The sequence below is a fragment of the Felis catus genome, chromosome C1 (genome assembly GCF_018350175.1).
Source record: "Felis catus isolate Fca126 chromosome C1, F.catus_Fca126_mat1.0, whole genome shotgun sequence".
In the NCBI taxonomy this organism is placed as follows: domain Eukaryota; kingdom Metazoa; phylum Chordata; class Mammalia; order Carnivora; family Felidae; genus Felis; species Felis catus.
This window is the reverse complement of record NC_058375.1, coordinates 70,607,099-70,634,603: the sequence shown is the minus strand read 5'-3', so window position 1 is coordinate 70,634,603 and position 27,505 is coordinate 70,607,099. Positions and strand designations below refer to the sequence as shown.

The following is a 27,505-nucleotide window of genomic DNA, read 5'->3' as shown; positions in this document are numbered from 1 at the left end:
ACAAAGGGAAACATGAGAAAGTGGTTCATATGGTTATCTCTATTCCAGTAGGGTGTTTGGCTTGGTAGAAGTTCAATATGGAGGCAACTGTTTCACCTCCTTTTTAAAAGAGAGCTCCTAACGCATCAGCCTTATAGGCATGGAATTAGGCTTTAGGTGTCAACAACTTTCTATTTTGAACCGACACATTGAAGGGTTTTCTTTTCCATGTAGTGGAGAATGATATCCTTGAAAGATTCCAACTGATTTCTAAAATTTCAATTCAAACAAAAATTTGATTAAATAAAACTTACTGGAGAAAAAAGTGACATTTTAACTCCCGACATTGTATTTTGAAGTTCGACTTTGTCAGCTCTCCAAGCTTTGAACTTGATAATAAAAGAGACTTATATATGACTGACCTTACATATTTGATTTTGTGAATCTAAGGAAAGAGTAGATCTTTTCCACTATGGCTATGTAACTTGAATGTCCTCAGCCTCACTGGTCCATGTATACATTTATGACCACGTTTGAGTAGCTCATTATACCTCCTCCCTCTAATTGCCACCCGCTCCAATCCTCTCTTTAAGGTCTTCTCAGTGATTTCTGAGCAGCCCCAGACAGTGTCTCTCCTATACTCAGGAGCAGGTCTACTCTTGGGCTGATGCTCTGGCCTCATTATTTTTTTCTGCTTATGAGTCAGTTAAAGGAGTCTCCCAGACTGTGTGGCTATTGCCCTTGCCCTTCCTGGGAGCCCCACTTGGCACGGCAGGTCCTGAGGCCTCAGCTCACCAACGCTGCATGGTGGTCTGGGGCAGACCAGAGAAGAACAGCCCTTTTCCAGACTCTTGCTTTGTACATTTTTACCTGGGCCTTCAGAACAGCCCCAAAGGTTCCCAAGCCTCTCATGGAAAACTACCGCTCCAGCTCCACATTCCTCCCCCAGCCCCAACTTCACCCACCACCAATCACTGTTCCCTCCTTTTATGTCTGGGTTCTCAGAACCAGTGCATAAAAAGCCCTTTCCTTCTCTTCAGCCAAATAAGCAATCAGAGTCTCTAGGACTTGAGACCAACAGGTGTCTGTTCATCAGTTTTATGCCTGAGCCAGGTAGATTCAGACAACTGACCCCCAATTACCATTTCTCCCTTTACGAAGGGTACCAGTATGTTTAAAAACATTTAAAAATAAAATGTTGAAGTGCGTCTATACAGTTACACCATTCTATGAAGACTCAGAATTTTTATTTAGTTTTTAAAAATATTTATTTATTTTTGAGACAGAGACAGCACACGAGCGGGGGAAGGGCAGAGAGAGGGAGACACAGAATCTAAAGCAGGCTCCAGGCTCTGAGCTGTCAGCACAGAGCCTGAAGCGGGGCTCAAACCCACAAACCGCGAGATCATGACCTGAGCCCAAACGACTGAGCCACCCAGGCACCTGTGCTTGTCTTTATTCTGAACTTGAAATTTGTTGGATATTAATTGTGATATCCAAGTCAGAGAGGGGCATATAAATAGTTTGTACTAAAAAACAAGCTTTCCTCTGAGCATAAATTCTTTCAATAGGATTAAAGGGTTAGGAGCAGATAGGAGGGCCAGTTTCTAGATCTCTGCTGTGAATTCTGCTTCATTATTTCATATCCTGGGTCAACACAGCTGACTTGGTTTTAACTGCTAAAAGTAATTTGAACTGAGGAGGTGGAAAGTAAAGGATAGGTCTAATGATCAGGGACTATTATTACCTTTTCCCTTTTGTACCTAGCCCAAGGTCACAAAAAAGCCCTGAAGTACATTTTCCTTAGTAGAGGTGTTGTCTCAGCTGTGTGTATGTTTTCACTGTGCCATGAATAATCCCTGAACTCTTTAGCAGTGTTGTGTATCCGCTAAATCTCGGAGGGCTGAAACCAGGGATTTTGAGTGCAACCTAAAAACAGTTCTCAGTTACTGTGAGTATAATTTGGCCCTAGATAAATTGTTGTAACTAAAACCAAGGTTATGCTATAACTAATGGATATTTTGCAAGTGAAATACCGTGAGATAAAATGTGCGCATATCAGAAAATGTTGCCACAACGAATATACTTCAGAAGTATTTTAATTTTCATTTAACGTAACCGTTTACTTGCAGTTCGTTTAGTAATAGATGAAATGGGATTTATGAAAACTCCAGATGAGGATGAAACAAGCAACCTTATATGGTGTGATTCTGCAGTTCAGCAGGAGAAGATTGCCGAGCTGCAAAATTACCAGGTGGGGAATTAATCATAACCAATTATTGGTTATCAGGAAAGTTATATGAATTCCATTATAATTTTACTTAGATAGGGTTGGTTCTTAATGTGTTGACATATTAAATTTCAGTTGTAACTTACCCAAACAACCTGTTTTGTTGCTGTCCGGTTGTACTGACTCATCACATAAGGCCTGAATTCTTTCAAATCGAACTTTTAACGTACCATGAGATCATGACCTGAGCCAAAGCCAAGAGTCAGACGCTTAACCGACTGAGCCACCCAGGTGCCTCATAACCTCTTTCCATCTTTAAGGAAGAATGAATAGGAGAAAAGTCTTCCTACACTGCTGCTTTGTGTTATGCTTAAAGATGGGTGATGTGGAGTAGCTTGCACAGACAGATCAGGAACTAGAAGTACCTTACCATGTCTGCTCTGTGCAGTCTGGCTTCATTCTTTGATTTTTAGAATGTAATGCAAGCATATTAAAAAAAATAGACATCAAACTAAAAAGCCAAATACACAGAACTTTAGACAACTGACATTTTGTATAGTTCTTTGTTAGTGTGGTGGGAAATACAAAATTGACCATAGGGAACAAACAAGGCCATTTTCACCAATATTTATATAATGCTTATCTGTATGAATATAGAAAATTGAGGATAATAGAAATAATTTGGACATAGAATTACTAGTTATTTGACACAGAAAATTGTAACTTTGATACTTGTGTAAATACCCTTTTCTGATTTCTGAAAAAATTTGCAATTTCATTCTTTGCTTATTGTAGATTCTTGAATTCTACAGATTCCTTGTAGGTCATTTGATTTTAAATGTTTTACGTTAATAGCTTTAAAAAAATATTTAACTCAGAAGATGGATGTAACTCTATTATAGTATAAATGAATATATTCATTAAGTCAATGAGAACATTAATGTTTACCTTTTTATTTTCCAGAGGATCAACCATTTTCCAGGAATGGGGGAGATCTGTAGAAAGGATTTCTTAGCAAGAAATATGACCAAGTAATCTTCATTTACTTATAATAGAGAATTTCTTACAGTTTTTGAAATTTGCATTTTCAATATTATAGTGTATCTTTCACCAGGTTACATTGATTTGAAATGATACTTTGATGGAAGAGAGAACTGTAGAGTTAGCAGGGGTTAGAAGTTCCCTGGTTCTTCCTTCACTTTACAGAGGAGGTAACTGAGTGTCACAAAAATGAATATCTTCCACAAGTCAAACAAATAGTTAATAGCAAACCTGGAGCAGAATCCTAGTCTCCAGAATCTTAGGCTTCTTTTGACTGCAGTTTGGCAACATAATACACTGTGTGTGTGTGTGTGTGTGTGTGTGTGTGTGTGTGTGTGTGTGTATTCATATACTGGTTGTTGAGCATCTAACATGTGCAAGACACTGTAGTAGGTGAATTTGTACGCATTCATACATATAGACACATGTGTATGTGCCTGCCCAGGGGTATACATAAATTTGTCTGAGACCAGTGTTTGGAGTAACAGTCTGCTTTTATAGGAAACACTGTTCACAAGTTCTCAAGTGCTATACCAAATGAACTGCAGAATTTTTAATGTGATGTATATTTATATTGATCACATTGTTTTTAGTTTAAGGAAGTTAAGTGATAATTCGAGAACATTTTTAGAAAGAAAACTCAGAGAAAGGTTAGTAACCTTGGTGTGTAATTAGATATTTATATGTATCATGTGACAGTTTATACATCCATTCCCTCAACAAATATTTTTTGCATATCTACTGTAGACTAGAGACTGCTAACTTTGAGGTAAAGAAGACAAATAAAGCCTAGTCTCTGCCTAGAACTCAAATTTTAATAAGGGAGAAAGAGTGATACATATAATACAGTTTGATGGTGCCACATGAGGGGCAGAGTCAGTGTATGGCGGTGACAAAGATGATGACAGAGGTCATTTCTAGGAGAGCAGGGAAGGCTTTCTGGAGAAATGAAAATCAAAATGGATATTGAAAAGTATATAAGAGTTTATTCTTTGAAAAGAAGTCAAGGAGTCTGTAGGCAAAAACAACAGTGGTAGAAACTTTATGGAGGCTTAAACCAACATGATGTGTTTGGGGAACTTTTAAGCAGTTTCTGTGGTTTTATAGGGTGTCAGGAGGCTTAGCCTGAGATGATGCTGGAGGTAAATGCAAAGGCCAGGCTGCGAATGCCATGTAACTATATTTTGTTCAATTATTTAATTATTGATTCTTTAATGTATTTAACTACTCAGCAGACATTTCTGTTTATCCTGAGAGAAGTGAGACTTTTTTTAATGGATTTAAGCAGAGAAATGATATGTTTTAGATAATCTTTGTGGGACTATAGATAATGGACTCAAAGAATGTAGAAAGGAGGAGAAAGCCCTGGAGTAGGTGATTGTCAACATCTAATACACTAAAGGAGAGATAGTGGTAATAGGGAAGAGAAAATACATCTGGAAAATACACAAGAGATAGAATTGACAGGACTGGAAAGCTGCTGTGATGTGAGAATCCAAGGGGAGTAGAGAAATGTTCAAGATGACTGGTAGGTAGCCTTCTGGTTTAGGAGATCATGAAGGTACAACACTTTAGTAACATAGGGATTATAGGAAGAACGGACATCAGAGGAACAGGAATTACCTCTGTAAAGTTTGGGACATGTGTTTCACTGAAGTCATTTACTTTCATCTAACACATACTTATTAAATATAATTTTTATATGTGAGCCACTGTGCTGGCCTCTGGGCTCATGAGGTGATCAAAAGCAGACTTGTGGCTTTTACAACATTGGGTTGCAACTGTGATAAGTGCTATGAAATAAAGGTACACAGTTGTAAATCAGTGCATAGTGAAGGACTTCTGGCTTAGGGAGGCATTGGAGACTTTCCCCAAGGAAGTGATGTGGAAGCCTAAATCTGAATCCTGACAAAGAGTTTATTGGTAAAATGGTATATAACAGCTTTCTGGGCAGGAAGAATAGTATGGGCTAAGGTCATGTTTGTGCAAGAAAGCAGGAATAGTCAGGATACTGAAATAAGGCCAAGTGTAGCTAGAGCACAGAGACATAGATGGGGACCAGGAGAGATTAGTTGAAGCGTGATGTTTAGGATTATAGTCCTTATCCTAAATTCCACAGGAGAGGAGGGGGAGATGAAATTGGTAATATGATGAGATTTGCATTTCGAAAAGATCATTCTCTCTGTTTTGTAGAGAACAGAAGTCTGTATGGTCAGGAGAGTCAAGGAAGTTGAATGTAGACCCATTAGTAGGCTATTAAAAATAGGCAATTTCTTATTTTTATAGAATCTTTGGAATTCTCCTTAAGGAAAAAATAATCTTCTATTAGATTGAAAGTTATGACCTATTTGAGAATTAACTAAATTACATGTTTAATATCATTTAGTAAATCCATGACAGCTATGAGCAGAAATTATTCCGTATTTCCAAATTCCAAATTTCCAAAAGAGACTGCATGTCTCTTTTGAAGCTATCCATTTTTACATCAAATGATTTGTGCTAGATTGCTAAATGGAATAAAGTGTTTCTCTTCAATATATGTGTGCTTGGATTTTTTCCAAATATATGTGTGAAAGAATGGTATCACTCATAAATACTATATGATTAGTTTAAAATAGATTATTTTAATGAAAACTTTAAATTGATCTAATTTCATATCATTGTTAAAAATATAATAAATACACTTAAAGGTATTGGAAACAAAAACATGGACATTAGCACTGTTACTGTGCTTCCTTTAGATATATGTGTGTGTGTGTGTGTGTGTTTTCCAAACCAGTCAATGTTAGCCTATATTGTACTGAAATTAATTAGCTTGTTGGCTTATTCTGGATTTGATAGATGGAGTTGTTAATTACTTTCCTTATTATAATGGAAATATAAGTTTTTCACAGAGTTCTTTTTAAAGAGCACTTGAAATATAACCATAGGAGCCTATAGTTGTGGAGGCCAAGTGGCTCATGCATCCCACACCCTCCTTTTAGAATTTAGGCCCTACCTCTGTGCATACCATATATGGTGCTTCCATTTTAGTTTTGACTAATCTCATTTGAAGATAATATCATCTCATCTATAAAAGACTTATGTACATTTATTAAAAAGAACTTCCTTGAAGCAATCAGATTTTCTTTGATTATATTTTAAAATATCTTCATTTTTAGTGGGAATCAATATGTACAAAACAGTTAACAATTGAGATTAATCAAAAGTAAACATTTTATGCCTAGTTTTATCCTTATGTTTCAAATAGGCAGCCTGGTTTTTAGCAAATATAAAAATACCAGGACATACATTGCAGCCATAAAACCACATGTATAGGCATATGTAGTTCATATGAACAAAGAAACACAAACTTCTAGTATACTTAGGCTTCACATGGTTTTCTCAGAAAGGTAGTTAAACTTCAAAAACACTGGAGTAAAAGATGATCAAAGCCACTCCTTGAGGACTCAAAATCATCTTTAAAGAAGCAATATGAATGGCACACCATTTCCTGGTACCTGTCCTGTCATCCCAGATGCAGAGTTAATTACTATTTCCACATAGTACCTTGCCATGTATGTCTTTATTGTATCTATCACATTGTATTTAATAGCCTATATGTGAATTCTTTAGAGTTAAGACCATATTAAATTATCTTAATATCCCCAGTTCCTAGCATAAAGTATATACTTAAATAATCTACCAATATATAAATTAGTACATAAGACAGAGGTTCTTGTCTATTTTTTTTTCACTGATGTATCCTTCCAGGGTCTAGAATAATGCCTAGCACATAGTAGGTGCTTTACAGACATGTGTTGAATGAATCAATAAATGAAAAGAAATGGAGGGAATTTAAATCCTTGTAATAAATGTCAGTAGCACAGAGAAAGAAAATTTAGACAAGTTTGAATGGAAATTACTTTTCATATTATCTCTAATTTACAGAATGATCAAGTCCCGGCCTCTGGATTATACCTTTGTTCCTCGAACATGGATCTTCCCTGCTGAATATACACAATTCCAGAACTATATGAAAGAATTGAAGAAAAAGAGAAAGCAGAAAACTTTTATAGTAAAACCAGCTAATGGTGCAATGGGTCATGGGTAGGTATTTATCACCCAGAACATATACAAGTTTTTGAAAAATTGGGGAAAAAGAATAAATGTGAGCATTCATTCATGGTTGAATATGAAAAAAATAATAAAATGGGTCTTCATTGCTTTCTTGGGACTAAATATAAATATTTAACGAGCCATTTTACTCTGTCCCACAGGCTTCAGTAATTCATTATAAAAATTAAATCAACAGGTTGTGAGACTTTAATAGGAGACAATAAAATATGTCTTCTAATTTTTTCTTAAACATAGATTTTGCATTTATAATAATTTAAGAGTAAACTTGGAGGGTAAAATTCAGTTGATGCGGTAGACCTAAATTGACTCAAAGAAAGAAATGGCAAGGGACTTACTCTTTCAATACCTAGAAATTTTAAAGCAAAATATGTATCCTCTTTGCTTTACAAATAAGTTTTTTTCTTTAGGTACCATGGTAATTGAATTGAAATTGAATAAATCACATTTTAAGCTAAGACATGTTTAAGAACTAGACATGTTAGCTGAGCATAGATTTTACAACTTAATAATTTTCCTTTTGCTTTCTAATGTTAGTTTACTGCAATGTTTGTTTGTTTGTTTGTTTGTTTGTTTCAAAGAAAATGTGGCTGAGGTTGCTTTTAATAAAAACACATGAGTTATTTTAATTGTTTGATTAAAAAAATTTTTTTTAATGTTTATTTTTGAGAGAGAGACAGAGAGACAGAGAGCAAGCTGGCTAGGGGCAGAGAGACAGGGAGACACAGAATCTGAAGCATGCTCCAGGCTCTGAGCTGCCAGCATAGAGCCCAATGTGGGGCTTGAACTCACAAACTTTGAGATCATGACCTGAGCCAAAGTCAGACGCTTAACGACTGAGCCACCCAAGTGCCCCAGTTGTTTGATTTTTAAAATGCTGTGGTGAAAAAAGATGTTTGGAAATGTAACTACCAGGTAAATTATTGTTCAACAAATTTCCTTGTAATTTTTAATCATAATTTAATAATTTAACCAGAAATTATTTTAACCATGGCTTATGTAGTATTAGTGGGAATTGTATATTAATTTTTTTTATATATGAAATTTATTGACAAATTGGTTTCCATACAACACCCAGTGCTCATCCCAAAAGGTGCCCTCCTCAGTACTCATCACCCACCCTCTCCTCCCTCCCACCCCCCCATCAACCCTCAGTTTGTTCTCAGTTTTTAACAGTCTCTTATGCTTTGGCTCTCTCCCACTTTAACCTCTTTTTTTTTTTTTTTTTCCTTCCCCTCCCCCATGGGTTCCTGTTAAGTTTCTCAGGATCCACATAAGAGTGAAACCATATGGTATCTGTCTTTCTCTGTATGGCTTATTTCACTTAGCATCACACTCTCCAGTTCCATCCACGTTGCTACAAAAGGCCATATTTCATTTTTTCTCATTGCCACGTAGTATTCCATTGTGTATATAAACCACAATTTCTTTATCCATTCATCAGTTGATGGACATTTAGGCTCTTTCCATAATTTGGCTATTGTTGAGAGTGCTGCTATAAACATTGGGGTACAAGTGCCCCTGTGCATCAGTACTCCTGTATCCCTTGGATAAATTCCTAGCAGTGCTATTGCTGGGTCATAGGGTAGGTCTATTTTTAATTTTCTGAGGAACCTCCACACTGCTTTCCAGAGCGGCTGCACCAATTTGCATTCCCACCAACAGTGCAAGAGGGTTCCCGTTTCTCCACATCCTCTCCAGCATCTATAGTTTCCTGATTTGTTCATTTTGGCCACTCTGACTGGCATGAGGTGATACCTGAGTGTGGTTTTGATTTGTATTTCCCTGATAAGGAGCGACGCTGAACATCTTTTCATGTGCCTGTTGGCCATCCGGATGTCTTCTTTAGAGAAGTGTCTATTCATGTTTTCTGCCCATTTCTTCACTGGGTTATTTGTTTTTTGGGTGTGGAGTTTGGTGAGCTCTTTATAGATTTTGGATACTAGCCCTTTGTCCGATATGTCATTTGCGAATATCTTTTCCCATTCTGTTGGTTGCCTTTTAGTTTTGTTGGTTGTTTCCTTTGCTGTGCAGAAGCTTTTTATCTTCATAAGGTCCCAGTAATTCACTTTTGCTTTTAATTCCCTTGCCTTTGGGGATGTGTCGAGTAAGAGATTGCTACGGCTGAGGTCAGAGAGGTCTTTTCCTGCTTTCTCCTCTAAGGTTTTGATGGTTTCCTGTCTCACATTTAGGTCCTTTATCCATTTGGAGTTTATTTTTGTGAATGGTTTGAGAAAGTGGTCTAGTTTCAACTTTCTGCATGTTGCTGTCCAGTTCTCCCAGCACCATTTGTTAAAGAGGCTGTCTTTTTTCCATTGGATGTTCTTTCCTGCTTTGTCAAAGATGAGTTGGCCATACGTTTGTGGGTCTAGTTCTGGGGTTTCTATTCTATTCCATTGGTCTATGTGTCTGTTTTTGTGCCATATATTAATTGTTTAAAGTTGGCTTGCTAAATGCTTGTATCAAAGGAAAATTTTTTGGGCGGGGCTTAGTAGATGTTTACATTTTTCTAAATTTTAATGTTAATCATGTTTATATTTATATGTGCTAATATTTAATGTCGAAACATTATAAATAAGTAACAATTTGGTTTGATGACAGTATAAAAATAGCTGAAAAAGCATACTGTATACATTCTGTGCTGCCAGAGTTTATCTCATGTAATGTAGCTGTACATAGTAAGGGACACCTCTCTCTGTGGTGTCCTTGCTGGTCTTCTGTTTAGTTGTTCTATTCATTATTGAAAGTAGAGTATTGAAGACTGTAACTGATATTGTTGAACTGTTTCTTTTTTCAATTCTATTGGTTTTTGCTATATATGTTTTGGAGCTCTGTTGTTAGGTGCATATATGTTTATAATTACTATGTCTTATTGATACGTTGTATTTTTTATAATTATATATTGTCCTTCTTTGACTCTTGTAATAATTTTTGTCTTAAAGTCTATTTTGTTTGATACTAGTATAACTACTCCAGCTCTCTTTTGGTTACTGTTGGCATAGGACATCTTTTCCATTTGTTCATTCTCTTTGAATCTAAAGTGAATCTCTTGTAGACAATGTGTGGTTAGACTATGTTTTTTTGTTTGTTTATTTTTATTTATTTATTTATTTATTTTTAATACATTCTGCCAAGTCTTGGCTTTGCTTCTATATAGCTCTGTTCTTCTTTATGTTGTTTTGGTCATGAATTATATTTGCATATATTGTGTGCCCGTCAACATAGATTTATAATTATAGTTTAAGGCAATTGTATTTTAAATAATATAAGGAAAAAATAGTTTCAAACCTAAACTACATTAATAGTGACTTTTATATTTACTTATGTAGTCACCTTTACCAGGTGTTTTTTATTTCTTTGTGTGGATTTGAGTTACTATCTTGTGTCCTTTCATTTCAGCCAGAAGGATTCACTTTAGCATTTCTTATAGGCCACATATACTAGTAGCAAACTCTTACCAGTTTTTATCTGGAAATGTCTTAATTTCTCCTTCAGTTTTGAATATTTCTACAAGATAAAGAATTGTTGGTTAGCAGTTCCACCAACCCCCCCAACCCCCCACCCCTTTCTGTCAACACTTTGAATAATAGGTCATCTCACTGCCTCTGGTCTCCATTGTTTCTGATGAAAAATCAACTGTTTATCTATTGAGGATCACTAGGGTTTGATAAGTAGCTTCGTCTTGCTACTTTCAAGGTTTTCTTTGTCTTGGCTTTGGACAGTTTTATTATAATATATTCTAGTGTGGATGTCTTTGAGTTTTATCCTACTTGGAGATCATTGAGGTCTTTGGATGTGTAAGTTAATATTTTTCATCAAATATTTTTCTCTCCTCTCCTTTTGGGATTCCCTTTTGAAGCTCTGTTCATTTTTTTCATTCTTTTTTTTTTTTCCTGTTTCTCAGACTAGTTAGTCTCAATTGACCTAAACTTTAAATTCACTGATTTTTTTTTTTTTACTTCTTAAATCTTCTGTTTAATCTCCCTAATGAATTTTTTGTTCCATGAATTTTTTTTAACTCCAGAACTTCAGTTTGGATCCTGAAATAACTTCTATCTCTATGGACATTCTCTATTTCGTGAGATATCATTCTCATGATCTCCTTCAGTTCTCTGTACATTGTTTCCTTTAACTATTTGATTTAAAACAGTTGATCTAAATAGTTGATGGTCTAGTAAGCCCAATGTCTGGCTTTCTATTAATTGGTAATTTTCATGCCTATGAGCCATACTTTCTTTTTTCTTTGCATGACTTGTAAATTTTTTTATTGAAAACTGGACATTTAGAATGTTAATAATGTAGCAACTCTGGAGATCAAATTCTTCCTCCTTTACAAGGCTTTTCTTGATGCTTATTATGGTTGTTCTTTATTTGATCTTTCTGAAATAATTTTGTGAAGTCTGTATATTTTGTTGTGTCTGACATTGAAGTTCCTGTTCTTTTAGGTCAGTACTCACCTAGTAAATGAACAGAGCTTTCTTCAAACACTTGCAGCCAAAAAACAAAGAAACAAAAACCCAAGAAAACCTCCCCCAAGCCAAACACTCCCAATCTTTGCAGATGGTGTGTGTGTGTGTGTGTGTGTGTGTGTGTGTGTGTATGTATGTATATTGGGACATGTCTTCAACACTTAACTAGACAGTCTACAACTCTGCCTTATTCTCATTTCCTGCTCCTTCATTAACAACCAGAACCTGATGGACCTCTCAAGAGAGCTTTGGGTCTCTCAAGTCTTTCCTGAGCAAGCACTTAGCCCTGGGCATACACAGGTCTTCTAAATTCTCAGCAATGTCTGAGTTTTTCAAAGCTTTTATTCCCCCAAGATTCTCATACTTTACTCTTTCTTCCCAATCTTTTTAGTTAGTATATTGGTTTCCCCAACCTTTATTGGTTGCCATAGGCAGCAGGAACTATAATGCATTTGTCTTTAAAGGTTTTCAATAATGCACTCCCTCCCCCCACCTCCATGTAGCTGCCTCAACACTGGGAGAGTTCCCGTTTAGACAAAATATAATCAAGTCCTTTGAGTTCCTTCAGGAAATGACCACACAGGTGAAAAACAAACAAACAAGCAAAACAAACAAAAAACTACCACAAGAATAAAGTCAATTCTGCACTCTAGAACCAGTACTTGTACTAGGAACATGAATTATTCTTCAAGGCCACTGCTGAGCCGAGGTTGAGGGATGGGACCAGAGTGAGTTAAAATGCCACAAAGCTGTTTTACATAGATTCAGCTGTTTTTTTGTTTAAGTGTTCCCTGGTTGTCACAAGCTTTTGGTCAGTTTCCAGAGTTCCAAAAAAAGTTGATTCTGACAATTTTTTGGCTGTTTTTGCTTTTGTAGGGGGACAGACTTTGGAATTCCCTACTCTACCATTTTTCTCTTTAGTATTATCTGTAGCTTTTTAAACATCTTGACACCATATCAAATTATCCTTTTAATTCTTTTTTTTTTTTAACTTAGGATTTCTTTGATAAGAAATGGTGACAAACTTCCATCTCAGGATCATTTGATTGTTCAAGAATACATTGAAAAGCCTTTCCTAATGGAAGGTTACAAGTTTGATTTACGAATTTATATTCTGGTAACATCATGTGATCCACTGAAAATATTTCTCTACCATGATGGACTTGTGCGAATGGGGACAGAGAAATACATCCCACCTAATGAGTCTAATTTGGTAAGTGACACCAGCTAGAATCGATGATTTTATTCATTTGTTCAACATGTACTTTTTTTTTTTTATTTTTTTATTTTTGGGACAGAGAGAGACAGAGCATGAACGGGGGAGGGGCAGAGAGAGAGGGAGACACAGAATCGGAAACAGGCTCCAGGGTCTGAGCCATCAGCCCAGAGCCCGACGCGGGGCTCGAACTCACGGACCGCGAGATCGTGACTTGGCTGAAGTCGGACGCTTAACCGACTGTGCCACCCAGGCGCCCCATCCAAGTCCCTTTTCCCCAGTTTTTATACTCAAGAATTGTGTGCATAAACAAGACTGCTTCTAATTTATAGACAGCTTTGTGAAAATTAGAAAAAATGATGTCTCCTCCAGCAGGCTAATTAGGAGAAGGCACTCCCTCTGGGTGCTGTGAGCATAAGGATAGATTTCAAAGCACACACGTGTATGTAATGGGCTTGTGTAGAAATGACATATACATATGTGTATACAGTGACCCTATATAAAAATGGATTTCAAAGCACATATGTGTATACTTTGGATAGAAATGACTTATTTAGAGATATATGTAGAAATAATATCTCATTGAGAAGTACAGACAAAGTGTCATGGGGTTGAGTTTAGGGATAGTTTGTGTTTAGCTCCTCATGGAGAAAGCTTTGAGAAAGCTTTACATAAAAGGTACAGTTTAACATGTAGGATGTGGGAGAAAGTGTATGAAACAGAGGAAGCAAAAGTTATCAGAAAGTAGAGCTGTTAAGTTTTGTTTGCACAAATGAAAAGATGGTAAATTTACATTCACCAAATGTGAAGTAGAGACATAAATTGGCAGTTTCTGGGTGCATTTTAAAATCTATTAAATGGAACTTCCTGTAGTTATTTTTCCATTAAGATTTCCTTTGTGCTGTCATAACATATATAACATATATAACTTTATAATTTATGAAGGTCAAGCTGTAATTCGTTATGACAATTCTTCATGCAAATAACAAACTTTAATTTATAGTAAACTGTAATTTATTATCTATACTTAAAAGTTCAGTTAACCTCTACCCTGTTTTTGGATCTGCTAATTATAGTAAAAGTTACAAGTAATTAAGTATTGTTTCCCATTTTATCAAAGGCCTGGTTATTGTTCTCTTCCAATGTTATACACGGAATTAATTGCATTAAGAGTGGTCATATTTTAAAAATTACATAATGACTGATCATAAATGTTGCTATGTTCAATTAACTGAGAAATGTAAACCTGGCAAAGGAAGAATAAAGGAACTGTCAAATAAGGGAACTGTTTCCACTGGAAAGGAAGATAAAAGAAAGAATCGTCTCTTTAAAGGTCATAAAGTGTGAATATATCCAGTCACCAAGTAATATTTGAACTCTACTGCGTTCTAGGCATTGTGCTGGTTTTGGAAAAACAGTGACCAAGACAGATACAGTGCTTGACCTCTCAAAAGCAACAGTCTAGTGGGGAGGCAGAAAATAAAATAAGCAGTTATAATACCTAATGGTAAGTGTAATGGTCTAAGAAACTGAGGGTGCTATGGCAGTGCATAGCAAGAGCATCTAACCCAGTTGGAGATAAAGGTTAGAAAAGGAGTTTGTAAAGTGAAATACAAACAATGAAGGGTCAGCCAGGCTGGGGGCGGGGTGGGATGGAACTCCAGAGAGAAAAATGGCCCAGAGATACGGTATATCTGGAGAAAGCAGACATGTTCAGTACTGCTCTATACAGACTATGAAGGGGTGGGTGTTCAGAAATGAGTATGAAGGTCCTAGAGCACAGATCTTTCAGAGCTTTTTAGGCCATGTCTAGGATTTGGGGATTTAACCTAAGAAGAAAGGGAACATTAAAAGATTTTAAAGAAGGAAAGGAGGAATGAGATTTTTGTCTTCAAAAGTTCACCTGGTCTGTAGTGTGGGGAATGTGAGATGGGGGTGTAGATGGATGGGGGAGGTGAGGGTAAGGAAAAAGCTGTTGTTTATACTAACCACACGTGAGAGAAAAGATGGCCTTATTTGAAGTAACAGTAGTAGGGCTAGCCAAAGAATAAGAACAGAGATCTAAGATACATTTATGATAACATGGATAGCATTGATGTAATAATATACTGCGAGGTTGCATTTGTAGAACAAAGGAAGGGGAGAGAGAAAGTAAGGATAAAAACTCAAGATTTTTGGCATGGGCAGTTGGGTAGATGGGGTGTTATTCACCATGATAGGTAATATAGGGCTATTAAAGGTCTTGCAAGCTGGTGTGTTTGGTTCAACATGCCTGCAAGGGCCTCCAAATGGATCTATGCTATAAGCATTTGGATATATAGTATAGGTGTGGAGTTGAGACAAGAGAACTGAGCTATAGGCCTAATTTGAGACTTGTCAGCTCTTAGATTATAATTAAAATAATTGGTGTGGGGAAGAATGGGTTATAATACATGTGAGGCAGGTAGTCATGTTTTAAGAGAAAAGAGTAAGGGAAGACATAGGAAAGGGTGATATATGGAAGCTCATTTAGGTGACAAAGTGATTTATTCTAATATTTTAAATTATATGTATATGATTTACTTAAGTACGCTGAGTTAGGAAATCATAAGGAAAGACCATGAGTCAGCAAATGTATCTCACTTTGCCAAGTGCTTTTGAATCATGTACTCTGTGGCTCTGGGTCACATGTACAAAGAATTATCTTCTAGATAAATGTCAATGTTCCTTACATATCTTTAAAATTCAAAAGTTCACCTTTTTCGACTTCACGATCAAGTTCCTAGATTAAGATATGAAAAAGTAAAAAAAAAAAAAAAAAAGAGAGAAGTACAAAATTTTATCTAAAGTGAGATCACAGTTATGTAAAAGGTAAGCTTAAGAAAAAATGCTGGAAAAAATAAACCAAAATGCTCTCGTTGGTGGTTTTTGGATGGCATAATGCTGCATGTTGGTTTCTTTTTCCTATTTCCAATTTTTAAAATAGTGAGCATATATTTTATAAAGAGCTGTGTGTGTTTATAAGAAGTAAATATTGGTAAACTACATATAAGGAGATCATAAGACAGAATTTCAAACATTGAAATATAGTAAACATTTATTTTTTGCTACCAATGTAGCAGTTGGCAGGTTCTTAAAAAGTTTTGTGTATCCCAATTCATTGTATTGAGCCTATATGCTAAAAAATAGGGTGGAGAATATTTATATCCTATTCATACCTTGCAGGTTGCTATTTGATTTATAGCTGTTTTCACTGCTCATGGCTAATGTCCAACTGGCAATAAAATGCTTAGGAGGGGATTTTTGTCAAGGTAGATGTGAAATTGGAACTTCTAATCCTACTTACAAAGCTACTGTTTTAAGAAAAATACAAAGTTCCATTTCTTACTTTTTTCATTAGGATAGCTAGAGTTTTTATGACTGCTAATATTATTTATCTTAAAAAATTCTTGCCAAATAGAGAACCCCCTCAAAAATTATTTTCCAATTTTTTTAAATTTAAAAGTGATTTCTTTTTTTTTTTAATTTTTTTTTCAACGTTTATTTATTTTTGGGACAGAGAGAGACAGAGCATGAACGGGGGAGGGGCAGAGAGAGAGGGAGACACAGAATCGGAAACAGGCTCCAGGCTCTGAGCCATCAGCCCAGAGCCCGACGCGGGGCTCGAACTCACGGACTGCGAGATTGTGACCTGGCTGAAGTCGGACGCTTAACCGACTGCGCCACCCAGGCGCCCCTAAAAGTGGTTTCTATTTTGGAAACTAGGAAGTGCTGTAGTTTGATTAATTTCCTTTTTCTTCAAATCAAGCAGTTAAAATTAGACAAGTGTAAGATTTATGCTCTTTCTTTCAAATATCACTTAGTTTAAAGCTTTTTCCAAGTTTCATTAGGGCAGGGACTGTGTCTGTCTTGTTCATCTTTGTATCCTCAGTGCCCAGTACAAGTTCTTGCAGATAGTAAGTAGGCGCTCCTTAAGTATTGTTTAATGATGAAAAAATAAATTCTTAATTAGCAATGGCGCATGGGTTAGTAAACAGCATGTAGCTGAGATGATAAGTTCTGCACATTTGCATCGAAGATGTGAATACTGTAGATGGAAGTAACTGCCATGGAAATAAAATATGATGCAAATATACTTTGCTATTAACAAGCCTAAATAATAACCACGTACATGAAGTATTTGTTCATTGTGAAGCACCCTGCTATTTAAAGTAATTTCTGAGAATAGGATCATGAAGGCAGAATTTATAGATTTGACGAATGTCTATGATAGATTGGTAGGGAACCATTAGATGTGTCTTAGTTGACAGTTACGAGAGGTTTTAAATTTTGGATTACTTTTCCGGTTTATTTGAGGATAACAGTATCAACAAATGTAAGACTATAAAGAGACCAAGGCACGGCAGCTCCAATAAAGAGCACTATAAGTTTATACTGTTAATCATTTGGACTCTGTACAGCATTGTGTGGTGCCTCTGTTTGCTGGCTATAAGTGCACTCTGTCTTGAGAATGAGTTCAAGTGGCCTCCTAGTCAGCGTGGGAGGACAGAGGTTGTGTTTGGTAGTCCTGCCTTTTGGTTTATGCTACTTACTTGAACTTTCATTTTTTATTTTTCTTTTAAAAGATATAGAATGCTCTGTCAGAAAATGCCCTTCCCCAAACAAATTTGGGTGAAAACTGTAAGTGACTAAAGATGTTAAAAATAAATATGAAAACAAATAGCATTTTTCCTGCTTAGCAATGTAGAATTTCATGCTTTCATGTAATTACTTTGTATATTCGTATCATTTTAATACTTTAAAAAATGCTTATTTATTTATTTTGAGAGAGAGAGTGTCCAAGTGGGGAAGGGACAGACAGAGAGGGAGAGAGAGAATCCCAAGCAGGCTCTTCACTGAGCAGAGCCCAATATGGGCTCAATCTGATGAACCATGAGATCATGACCTGAGCCGAGATCAAGAGTCAGACACATAGCCAACTAAGCCAATACTTTTTATGGTAGATACATTTTGAATAATATATAAAGTAACTTTGTAGATGACTATATTTGTAATCCTTTTATTGGAAATTTGCCGTTTCACTTCATTTGAAACCTATCTAAGTCATCGTGAAATTGTCAATTTGTGTGTTTTAAATTTTAAAAATGTCTTTCATCTTTGGATGCTTTATGTTCTGTGAAACCTCACAGTTCTAGAGTCTCATAGGTGATAACTTTGGTTCTTACTTGTTACAGACGCAGTTATACATGCATCTAACAAACTACTCTGTGAACAAGCACAATGAGCGTTTTGAAAGGGATGAGACTGAAAACAAAGGCAGCAAACGTTCCATCAAGTGGTTTACAGAATTCCTACAAGCAAATCAACATGATGTTGCTAAGTTTTGGAGTGATATTTCAGTAAGATTATACCATTTCACAATTATAAGTGTCTTTCCTCAAATTAATTTAAAGGATCATCAGCATTTTAAATAAAGAACAGATTACATTAGGTTGGACAAATGAAGTATTGTCATGAAGGAGGTAGGAATTATGACAGACCTTGATGAGCAGTGTTTCTACTGCTAGGGATGGGAGAGAGGGGTACTAGGTATAAGCAGAAGCATAGATGTAGGGGAATAGGGAAAAGTGGCCCAGGTCAGCACATATGGTATTTGTGGGAATTTTGTGGGGATTTATGGCTGAAAAGATATGTGGAGGCAAAATTTTAGGTCTGAAAACCAATGGTTAACTTGGTCGGCAGTAAGGATTCAATCTTTCCAGATTTTAAGGGAGAAGAGAAATAAGGCCAAAGACCCTGAATTTAAAAGATAAATCTGAAGATGGGTGTGGGACGGGTTATAGTAAAGACTAAGAGTAGGTAAAGGAGGGCACCAGGGTGTAGTTTAAGTGAAAAGAATGGCCTGAGGTGAACCAGCTCAGAGTAGAAGAGGTGACAACAAAGTAAACATTGAGGTTAACTGAATGTCCAAAATCGGGGAGAAGTATTCAGAGATTCCTCTGCAGTTTTAAGGAGGAGTTATAGGGAGCATGGGTTGGCTTTATCTGAAGTAGAGTAGAGAGGAATTAATTTTGAAAAGATGTAGAGCTTAGTTTTGCAAGTGAGGGAAAAGAGTTCTATTCATTTATTCATTCCATTCATTCTTTCAGTCACTCAGTAAACATTTATTGAACCCATAACCTTGTTTCTGACTGATAATTTGAAGAGTTAGAAGATACAGCTTCAGTCCTCAAGAAATGTAAGAGTTTTGTAGGAAAGACCCACATACAAATTGTTAATAAAATATACCATAGCACGTACAACAGAGGCATGTGTTGGATTCTGTGGGAATGTAGAGGAAGACCACATATAGTAACTTTCCGTGGGAAGGGGTAGGAGAAGGACTCCCAAGAGGCATTGGCACCTGAACTAAGTTTGTACAAGTTCATGAGGCTATGATAATGAGGTCTAGAGATTTATTGTACTTGAAATGTTTTCTCAGGTAGAAAGATTAAGCAGGTAGTTAAAAGTGCATGTTTGAAGCGTAATTGATAATTAAAGCCATGGCAGTGGATGACCCTGAAAATAAGGGTAAAGAGGGAAAAGAAGCAGATCTGAGAAGATAACCTGGGTGAAACTGCTCCTTTATAATCCTAGCAGAAGTATCACAATGGTATTCAAAGTTAGAAGACTGTGTCTCTTGAAAGTACTTAATATGATAGGATTATGCAATATGATTTAGCTTTTCTTTGGGAGCAGATAAATAAATCTATCACGGAAAATGCACATGAAAGTTTATAGCTAGTTGAATTTAGTTCTCTTGAGATAATTAGAAAAATCAGCGTCATTATACTTATCCTTTTCTTGTTTTGTTGGTTGGATTTTTTATACCTTATTTTCTATATCACAGAATGTAAATCCAGAGGTCCTTTGGTGTCAGATAAGTAAAAGGAGTGAAATGGTCTGGATAGAAGTAAATAGAGTATGTGGGGAACTATGGTAACTTGAAGTGTATGAGAAGTCTGAAGGGGGTGGACACTACTCAGCACCAGCCTTTTGTTGCCACATGGTATTGTGGGCCCAGTGTGTTTCATTCTTCTAATTTGACAATAGAAGCTCTAAGTCTCCTGATTTATTAAAATGTTGACACCACATTTAAAACTTTTGAAAATGTAGGGGCTCCACCAAAAATGTGTATCAACTGGATTTTGTTGGAGGCCCACCAACTTGTTAACTTTCTATCCTATCTTCCTGGTGGCCTAAATACATCCAAACAAGAAATTTGATGACAATTAATTCTGTGTTTATTTATCTACTTATTTATTCTATCAAGGCCAATTTTGCAGAAATTCAAAAAATATTTTAATAAAGATGGTTTATTATGTCAGATGCATCAGAGGTGTGAAATTTGTTATTGCACGAATAACAAATGGAAGATCATACATGTTGATACCTGGATAATTTAATGAATGGATCATTTGATGAATAGCTCAGCGAGACCAAGAAGGTTTATATGCCCTGTGATGCTCCTTTTTTGTTGTTGTTTTTACCAAATTTGTCACTTCCATGTGGGTTTTACTTCTTTGGAGAAGGGAGTGTGAAAAGGTGGAAATTCTTGGACTGCCTTGGTGAGGAATGTGTAGAAAGAATCAGAGAGAAAAACGAGTGTCATTAGCTTTATATCCATTGGTTTTAAGTGGTACTTCCCATACATAATTAATTAGGAGAAGGTATAGAAGTGAGACTAATATTAATAAGAGGGTATGGAAACGGACCTTTCTGTGAGAGCCTAAAATATAACATTCATATATAACTTGAACATGGCCAGTGTGTGCCTATTAAGCTCTGACACATTTGTGATATCTTCTATAAAGGGGTAAATTCTGCATCATTCTTGCTTACATTAGTTATAATGTGTAATAATCTACAAATAAGCAATTAGTTAATATTAGTAAATTACTAACTTTTCCAAGTAGATATCTTAAAAAAAAATTTTTTTTAATCTTTATTTTTGAGAGAGAGAAAGAGAGAGAGAGAGAGAGAGAGAGAGAGAGAGAGAGAGAGAGAGTGGGGGAGGGGCAGAGAGAGAGGGAGACACAGAATCTGAAGCAGGCTCCAGGCTCTGGGCTGTCAGCACAGGGCTGTGAGCCCGATGCGCGGCTTGAACTCACAAACTGCGAGATCATGACCTGAGCCAAAGTCAGACGCTTAACCTACTGAGCCACCCAGGCGCCCATCAAGTGTATATCTTTTAATTATATTTACCTTTATTAAGAATTGCATTTAAAGATATCTGTTTAAGATGAGTTAATGAAATAATATATTATTTAAAAAAGGAGATAGAGAAGGCAGTCAATCAGTAAGTTTTTGTCTTTGTGTCATAGTTTACAAATTTCATGAATTTAACTTTGGACTTTTTTTTTCAATGACCTCTTTTTTGGGAGGCAATTTCTCTAAAAAGTAACTGTCTGTATATGAAAACTGATGTTCTGTACCTCCTGTGTAGCATGGAGATGTGTGCTTTTGTGCTGGTCAAGAATGAGTGAGAAATCGGGGCTCCTGGGTGGCTCAGTTGGTTGAGCTTCCGACTTCGGCTCAGGTCATGATCTCGTGGTCTGTGAGTTCAAGCCCACATCGGGCTCTGTGCTGACAGCTCAGAGCCTGGAGCTGCTTGGGTTTTTGTGTCTCCCTCTCTCTCTGCCTCTCCCTCGTTCATGCGTGTCTCTCTCTGTCTCAAAAATAAACATCAAAAAAATATTAAAAAAAAAAAAGAATGAGTAAGAAATCAATAGAAAATCAAGCCATGGAAGTTACTCATAAACCCCGTTGTCTCTGAATTCTTTTTATACACTGTAGATACAGATCTACAAATCATATTTCAGAGCAATGACAGTATGTTGGAAATTCTCAAAAAACATCAGTGGAGTTTGATTTGTGTTTCGTTATATCACTCTTGATTTTCACATATACCTGTAGTCTTACCTTTGCATTCCTAAAATTGTGGTGTTTTATGCATAAAAAGCACAGATTTGTAATTCTTCAGGGTCAATTAATATTCAGTCTCCCCCCCCCCCCATCTGAGTTGTTTCATGCAGACATTTATTAGCCAAGGCTTTAACTTTTTTTCCCCCTATTTTCCAGTATCTTCACTAATACATCCAAAGATTTATATTAAGTGATTTTTTTGTCTTTTATCTTTATATACTTCAGTGTTTTTGGTGTTCAATTTTTTACTTTGAGTAAAATTTTTCTGAGAGTAACCTCTTATAACATCTCTGATACTTACCCCAAATATGATCTGGGTTGGGATTCTGGATAACAGCAAGATTAATCTGTCTCCCATTTTTTCTCCAATATAATGAATATTGCTCCCACCAGGTAATGGAATGTTTGTTTCTGACCTGAAATACGAAGAGGAGTGAGGAACGGCAGAATAATTATAACAATAGTAGTAGTTAACACTTAGTGAAGGTTTACTCTGTTCTAGGCACTACGCCAAGAGTTTTACATTGAGTCTCATTTTGCACTTACTTCAGTCTTTTGCAGTAGGTATTATTACTATTTCCCCTTTCCCTTTGGGAAAGTGAGATTCAGAAAGCTTAAGCAACATAACTGAGGTTGTACACTAGCAAGGAGCAAAGCCAGGAATAAATCCAGAAAGTCTGATGTTAGAGCCAAGTTCTTAACTGCCATGTTATATTGCCTACGCCTGTAGAGAGGGACTTAAAAAGACAATATATTCTAAGGCAAAAATACAGCAAAACCACTTTTCCACAATCCATAGTTTGTTCTTAAACTTCAGTAAACCAACCTTTTGTTTTATTAGCATTAGTAACTCATTCTAGTAGCATTGTGTGTCCTCTTGTCTCCAGTAAACCTTATGAACTGCAAAATCATCACCACACAAAGAAGCCCACCTTTCCTAGATTCTGTCCCATCCTTACAGCCATTGTCTCAGTGGAGGTTCCATAATGTCGTTTGTGAAGTAGTTGACCCTGGCTGTAACTTTTCTTCGCTGCCACTCCTAAACCCTCCCGTATGGTTTCTGAGAAGTCTAGCATGTGCTCCTACCCTTATTTATTTACCAGATAGAAACCACATTTGTCAACTTGATTTTTGTTTTTGTTTTTCTTGAGAGAGAGATAGACAGCATGAGTAGGGAAGGAGCAGAGGGAGAGAGGGAGAGAATCTTAAGCAGGCTCCATGCTCGGTGCAGAGCCCAATATGGGGCTCCAACTCAAGACCATGAGATCATGACCTGAGCTGAAATCAAGAGTTGGATGCTTAACTAACTGAGCCACCCAGGCGGCCCATATCCACTTTCATTTTACTTAATTGTTCACAAATATTTTTGAGCATCTACTAAATGGCAGGCACTAGTGTAGGCACAAGGACATGGCTGTAATTAAAAAAGAAAAATATCAGCTGATTCTATGCTGTGTGAGATGGTACAGTAAAGGATAGCCATGACTACTTTTGACTCCAGGGTCAGGGAAGGCCTTTCTGAATATCAAGGAGCCAGACATGGGAATATTGGGAAGAGTGTTCCAGAAAGAGGGAGCAGTTACTGCCAGAGACCCTAAGCAGGCAAGCGTGGCTGGAGTGTAATGAGTAGGACAAGAGTTGCATGAAATGGAATCAGAGTAGTGGCAGGGGCCACGTGTCATAGAGCTTTGTGAACTTGGCCAGTGTGCTGCTCTGTAAGTTTAGGCCTTATTTCCACATATGTAAATAAGATACAAAAAAGTAAGGCATTTTCACATTTTTTTTTTAATCACTCTATTTGTAGGAATTGGTTGTAAAAACTTTGATTGTAGCAGAACCTCATGTCCTGCATGCATATCGAATGTGCAGACCCGGTCAGCCTCCAGGAAGTGAAAGCGTCTGTTTTGAAGTTCTGGGATTTGATATTTTGTTGGACAGAAAACTAAAGCCATGGCTTCTGGAGGTAAGGCATTTCTATAAGAAGAAAGAGAAGTTACTACTGTTCTTGTGCATTAAAACAAATGTTTTTTAAATGAGTAGTTGGCACAGTTGTCTCATTAACCGAGCAGAAAGAGGCCTGAATGGAACATGTGGGAGGAAGAGAACAAAAATTCAGAGAATAGAACAGTTCCAAGAACGGACCAGTATGTGTTTGATATTACTTTTCCCAAGTTAATTTGAGTGCATTTCTGGGCCAGGAATTTTGAATGTATGTGTGGATCTGCTTCTACTGATTTATCTACTTTCTCCACTATTTCCTCAGTCTCATGTCCTTCATTACTTCATTACTCCATGACCTCTGGATGTTGTCTTTCCTCTGTGTGGGTGCCTGGGCTTGAGGACCATGGCCTCCTTGTCTTCATTGGTTTCCTATTCAAACTCTCCAAGAAGAGAGAGACTCTGATTGGTTCATTAATCAGTATTCAGTACCTCATACCCCAGCTGGCATGGCTTCTCCCTGAAGGCCATATTATATGCCTGGGACTCCCCCCATGTCCAGTCTGTTAACTGTGCGCCTTTGGGTTTGCTGCCAGTCCCTGGTATGGTCGGAGTCGTCATTATTTTTCTCTCATTATAAAAAATCACTTAATATTAGGAAAATATGAAATGATATAAAGGAGAAATAAAAATAGTCTCTTCTTAAGATTTATGTACCTTTCCTTCCAGTCATACTTCATACTACATCCAGAAGAAAACTTACAAGTTTTCTATCCCATTCAGCAGTTTCCTCTCAGGCCCTTGATCTGGAGTCATAGAGTGCATGGGCACAGAACACTGTGTTTAGGAAACCTTATCAGGAAAATAGCACATATCTAAACAGTGTTTACTAGACTAGTTACATTTTGGAACATATTGCTATAGAAGGTATAATCAACAAGTACCTTTCATTTTATGCTGATTATCTCTCTTTTTGTTAATGATTTCGAAGGTGGAAGTTCTGCCTGTAACGTGCAAAAGCAAATTGAATGAGTGATAGATAATCAAGACATTCAAAATATATTTTTAGGAAGGAGCACTTTTCCAGTTAGAGGGCTAATGGGTGTGTGCGTGTGTGTGTGTGTGTGTGTGTGTGTGTGTTCAATCTGCTCTGTTCCAGCATGTTATATTTCCAATCAAATACAGATGTCAGATGTTCAAATTTTGCTCCTGCTTGGGTCCTGGAAATAAGATTTTGCTATCTTTTTGTGTGCTTCATCACTTGAACATGAAAGCATTTGACTCTGCGCCTTACTAGGCCTGACATTTTCTTCTCTAGGTTTCTTACTTTGTCTGCAATTATTCTTCCTTGTTCTTAACTGTATTTTCCCCCTGCTCCTGCTACTTGTCTTTTATCCTTGACAGGGTGGAGAAAAAGTGAAGGCACATGCATGAAGTGACACTCAAAGTATAGTAGGGAGTAATGACTATAGATAATTTAGTTACCTGTTTTTAAAAGCATTTGTCTAACTGGAGCTTTGTATGAGCTTGGTAAAGCAGAATTGACTGAATGGTTGAATTCTATATTTTTTCAAAGTCTCAAAACACCATTGTTGGCATTAGTGTTTCTTCATACTTCGTTCTCTCCTTTATCATGTCCAGATGAAAAACCATTAAAAAAACTCCACAATACTCAACAGCTAACTAGCACTGTTTGCATTAGCATATTTTCATTTTCAGTTCATTTCTTCATCATTTCCAGATCAGTCAGAACCATTACAAAGACTTTATAGTAATCAATCACTATGGATAATGAACATTTATTGTATTAAAACAGTTAAAGTTATCTTATTTAGATCTTGCTTCTTTGTGTTTTCTCCCAGCTGCAATTGTAGTGGTTCTAACATATGTTGTTAAAAACCTTTTGGCACCATCAAGTGGAATAAGATAGAAGGTGCATCTGAGGATATGATAACTTTTAGTTAACTGGAATAATTGCAGGTAATGATTCATAGTGACAAAATTGCAGAAATTTTCAAGCACAGAAACATTGTTAGGGAAAAGTATGAAAACTGGGCAGGGTATGAATATACTGCTAATACTTTAATTACCCTTGAATTATTTCAACGAGTCATTGTGTCAGGGGGGTGGAGATAAAAGAAGACAGAATACTTGCCCTGGTTTATTGGGGACTCAGATATGTGTCTTATGGTAATATTTACAGGTATAAGTAGGGAACAGGGTACCAGCACAAACAATAGAGTAATTAATCTCTCTATGTACAAGTGTGTATTTGACAGTTAAAAAAAAATCTTTGCAGAGGAGGAACTCCTGAGCAGAGTATTTAAGGCTGTAGAAAGTACAGTGGGGACTGGAAGTTGGGAGAGATGGGGGTGGGATGAGGAGAAGTTACTGGGCAGAGGGAATAGCATTAATTTGTGAGCACAAAATCTGTTACGTATACTTTGTTATGTGCATGGAATTATTGTGCTTGTTTTGATAGTAAAACTATCATTTGGTTGGTTAATAAATAGTATTTATCAATTTAGTCTGCTTTCTAATAGTTTTCATTTTTGTGTGCATTTACGAGTTGCTGAACGTTAAGACCCTAACATCTGCAGAGTTTTGTCTGTTCTAGAATTGGGGTAGGAATGAGAGCCAAAGAAGCTGTCAACATCACAGAGTAGAATTTTGACTGGATGAAACCCTAATTTTCAGAGTTTCATCTGTCTTTAGTTTTTACTTTACCTTTCTCATAAAACTTTTGAGAAATCCAAAATGTTAATTGCAAAAAGTTTTTCTACCTTTTCATGTATTACTTGATCTTGTGTGAGTACATTTGTCCGTAGACCAATTTCTTTTTTATGGTAGTAGAGGGAAGATTCTGACATAGGTAAGAGAGGACCTGAGGTCACAACCATCCTGCAGGAGGGGTATGTCTGGCAGAGTTCCAGATGACAGTTTTGGAATGGAACACCCAAGGAATTCTATAGAGATAGATTACATTTCAGTGAACCACTTAATCATTGTTTCATAAGTGTCTGGTTTATTTTATAATCCTGTTACAGGTAGCAGCTGAACTATCATTAATTGTATTACAAATTCCAGAGATTTGAATCAGTATGGAATAGTTAACTTGTTTTTTTCACATAAAATACATTGCCCTTTCTTTGCACTTGTAAGAGGAAATACTTAAAGAGTTTTGAAGTCGTGGATTAATAAACTTCCTTTCTTTAAAAAATTTTTTTTAAAAAATATTTTATTTATTTTTGAGAGAGAGAGACCGAGCGCAAGTGGGGGAAGGGCAGAGAGAGCGGGAGACCTAGAATCCAAAGCAAACTCCAGGCTCCGAGCTGTCAGCACAGAGCCTGACATGGGGCACAAACCCACGAACTGCAAGATCATGACCTGAGCCGAAGTCAGATGCTTGACCGACTGAGCCACCCAGGTGCCCCGGTAGACTCCCTTTCTTAAATTTGCCTGGAATAAATGGAGGTTCTTGTAGTTACTAAGCTATTCCTTTCTCCTTGGGACCACATCACATAGGCAGAAATATGTCCGTCACCTTCTAAATCAGAAATCAGCAAAAGCATA

At 36.7% G+C, this 27,505-nt stretch overlaps 1 protein-coding gene across 8 annotated transcripts in view; it reads left to right on the top strand.

Moving 5' to 3' along the window:
* Window positions 1-27,505, top strand: part of TTLL7 (tubulin tyrosine ligase like 7) — a 145,697-nt gene that overhangs the window by 51,740 nt on the left and 66,452 nt on the right. For all 8 annotated transcript variants that reach the window (XM_045036106.1, XM_019837310.3, XM_011284903.4 and 5 more), the window contains 6 exons: window positions 2,112-2,233; window positions 3,173-3,240; window positions 7,181-7,339; window positions 12,832-13,048; window positions 18,265-18,429; window positions 23,799-23,957. In XM_045036106.1, the coding sequence (XP_044892041.1) occupies window positions 2,112-2,233; window positions 3,173-3,240; window positions 7,181-7,339; window positions 12,832-13,048; window positions 18,265-18,429; window positions 23,799-23,957 (890 nt within the window). The remainder of the gene's footprint in view (window positions 1-2,111; window positions 2,234-3,172; window positions 3,241-7,180; window positions 7,340-12,831; window positions 13,049-18,264; window positions 18,430-23,798; window positions 23,958-27,505) is intronic.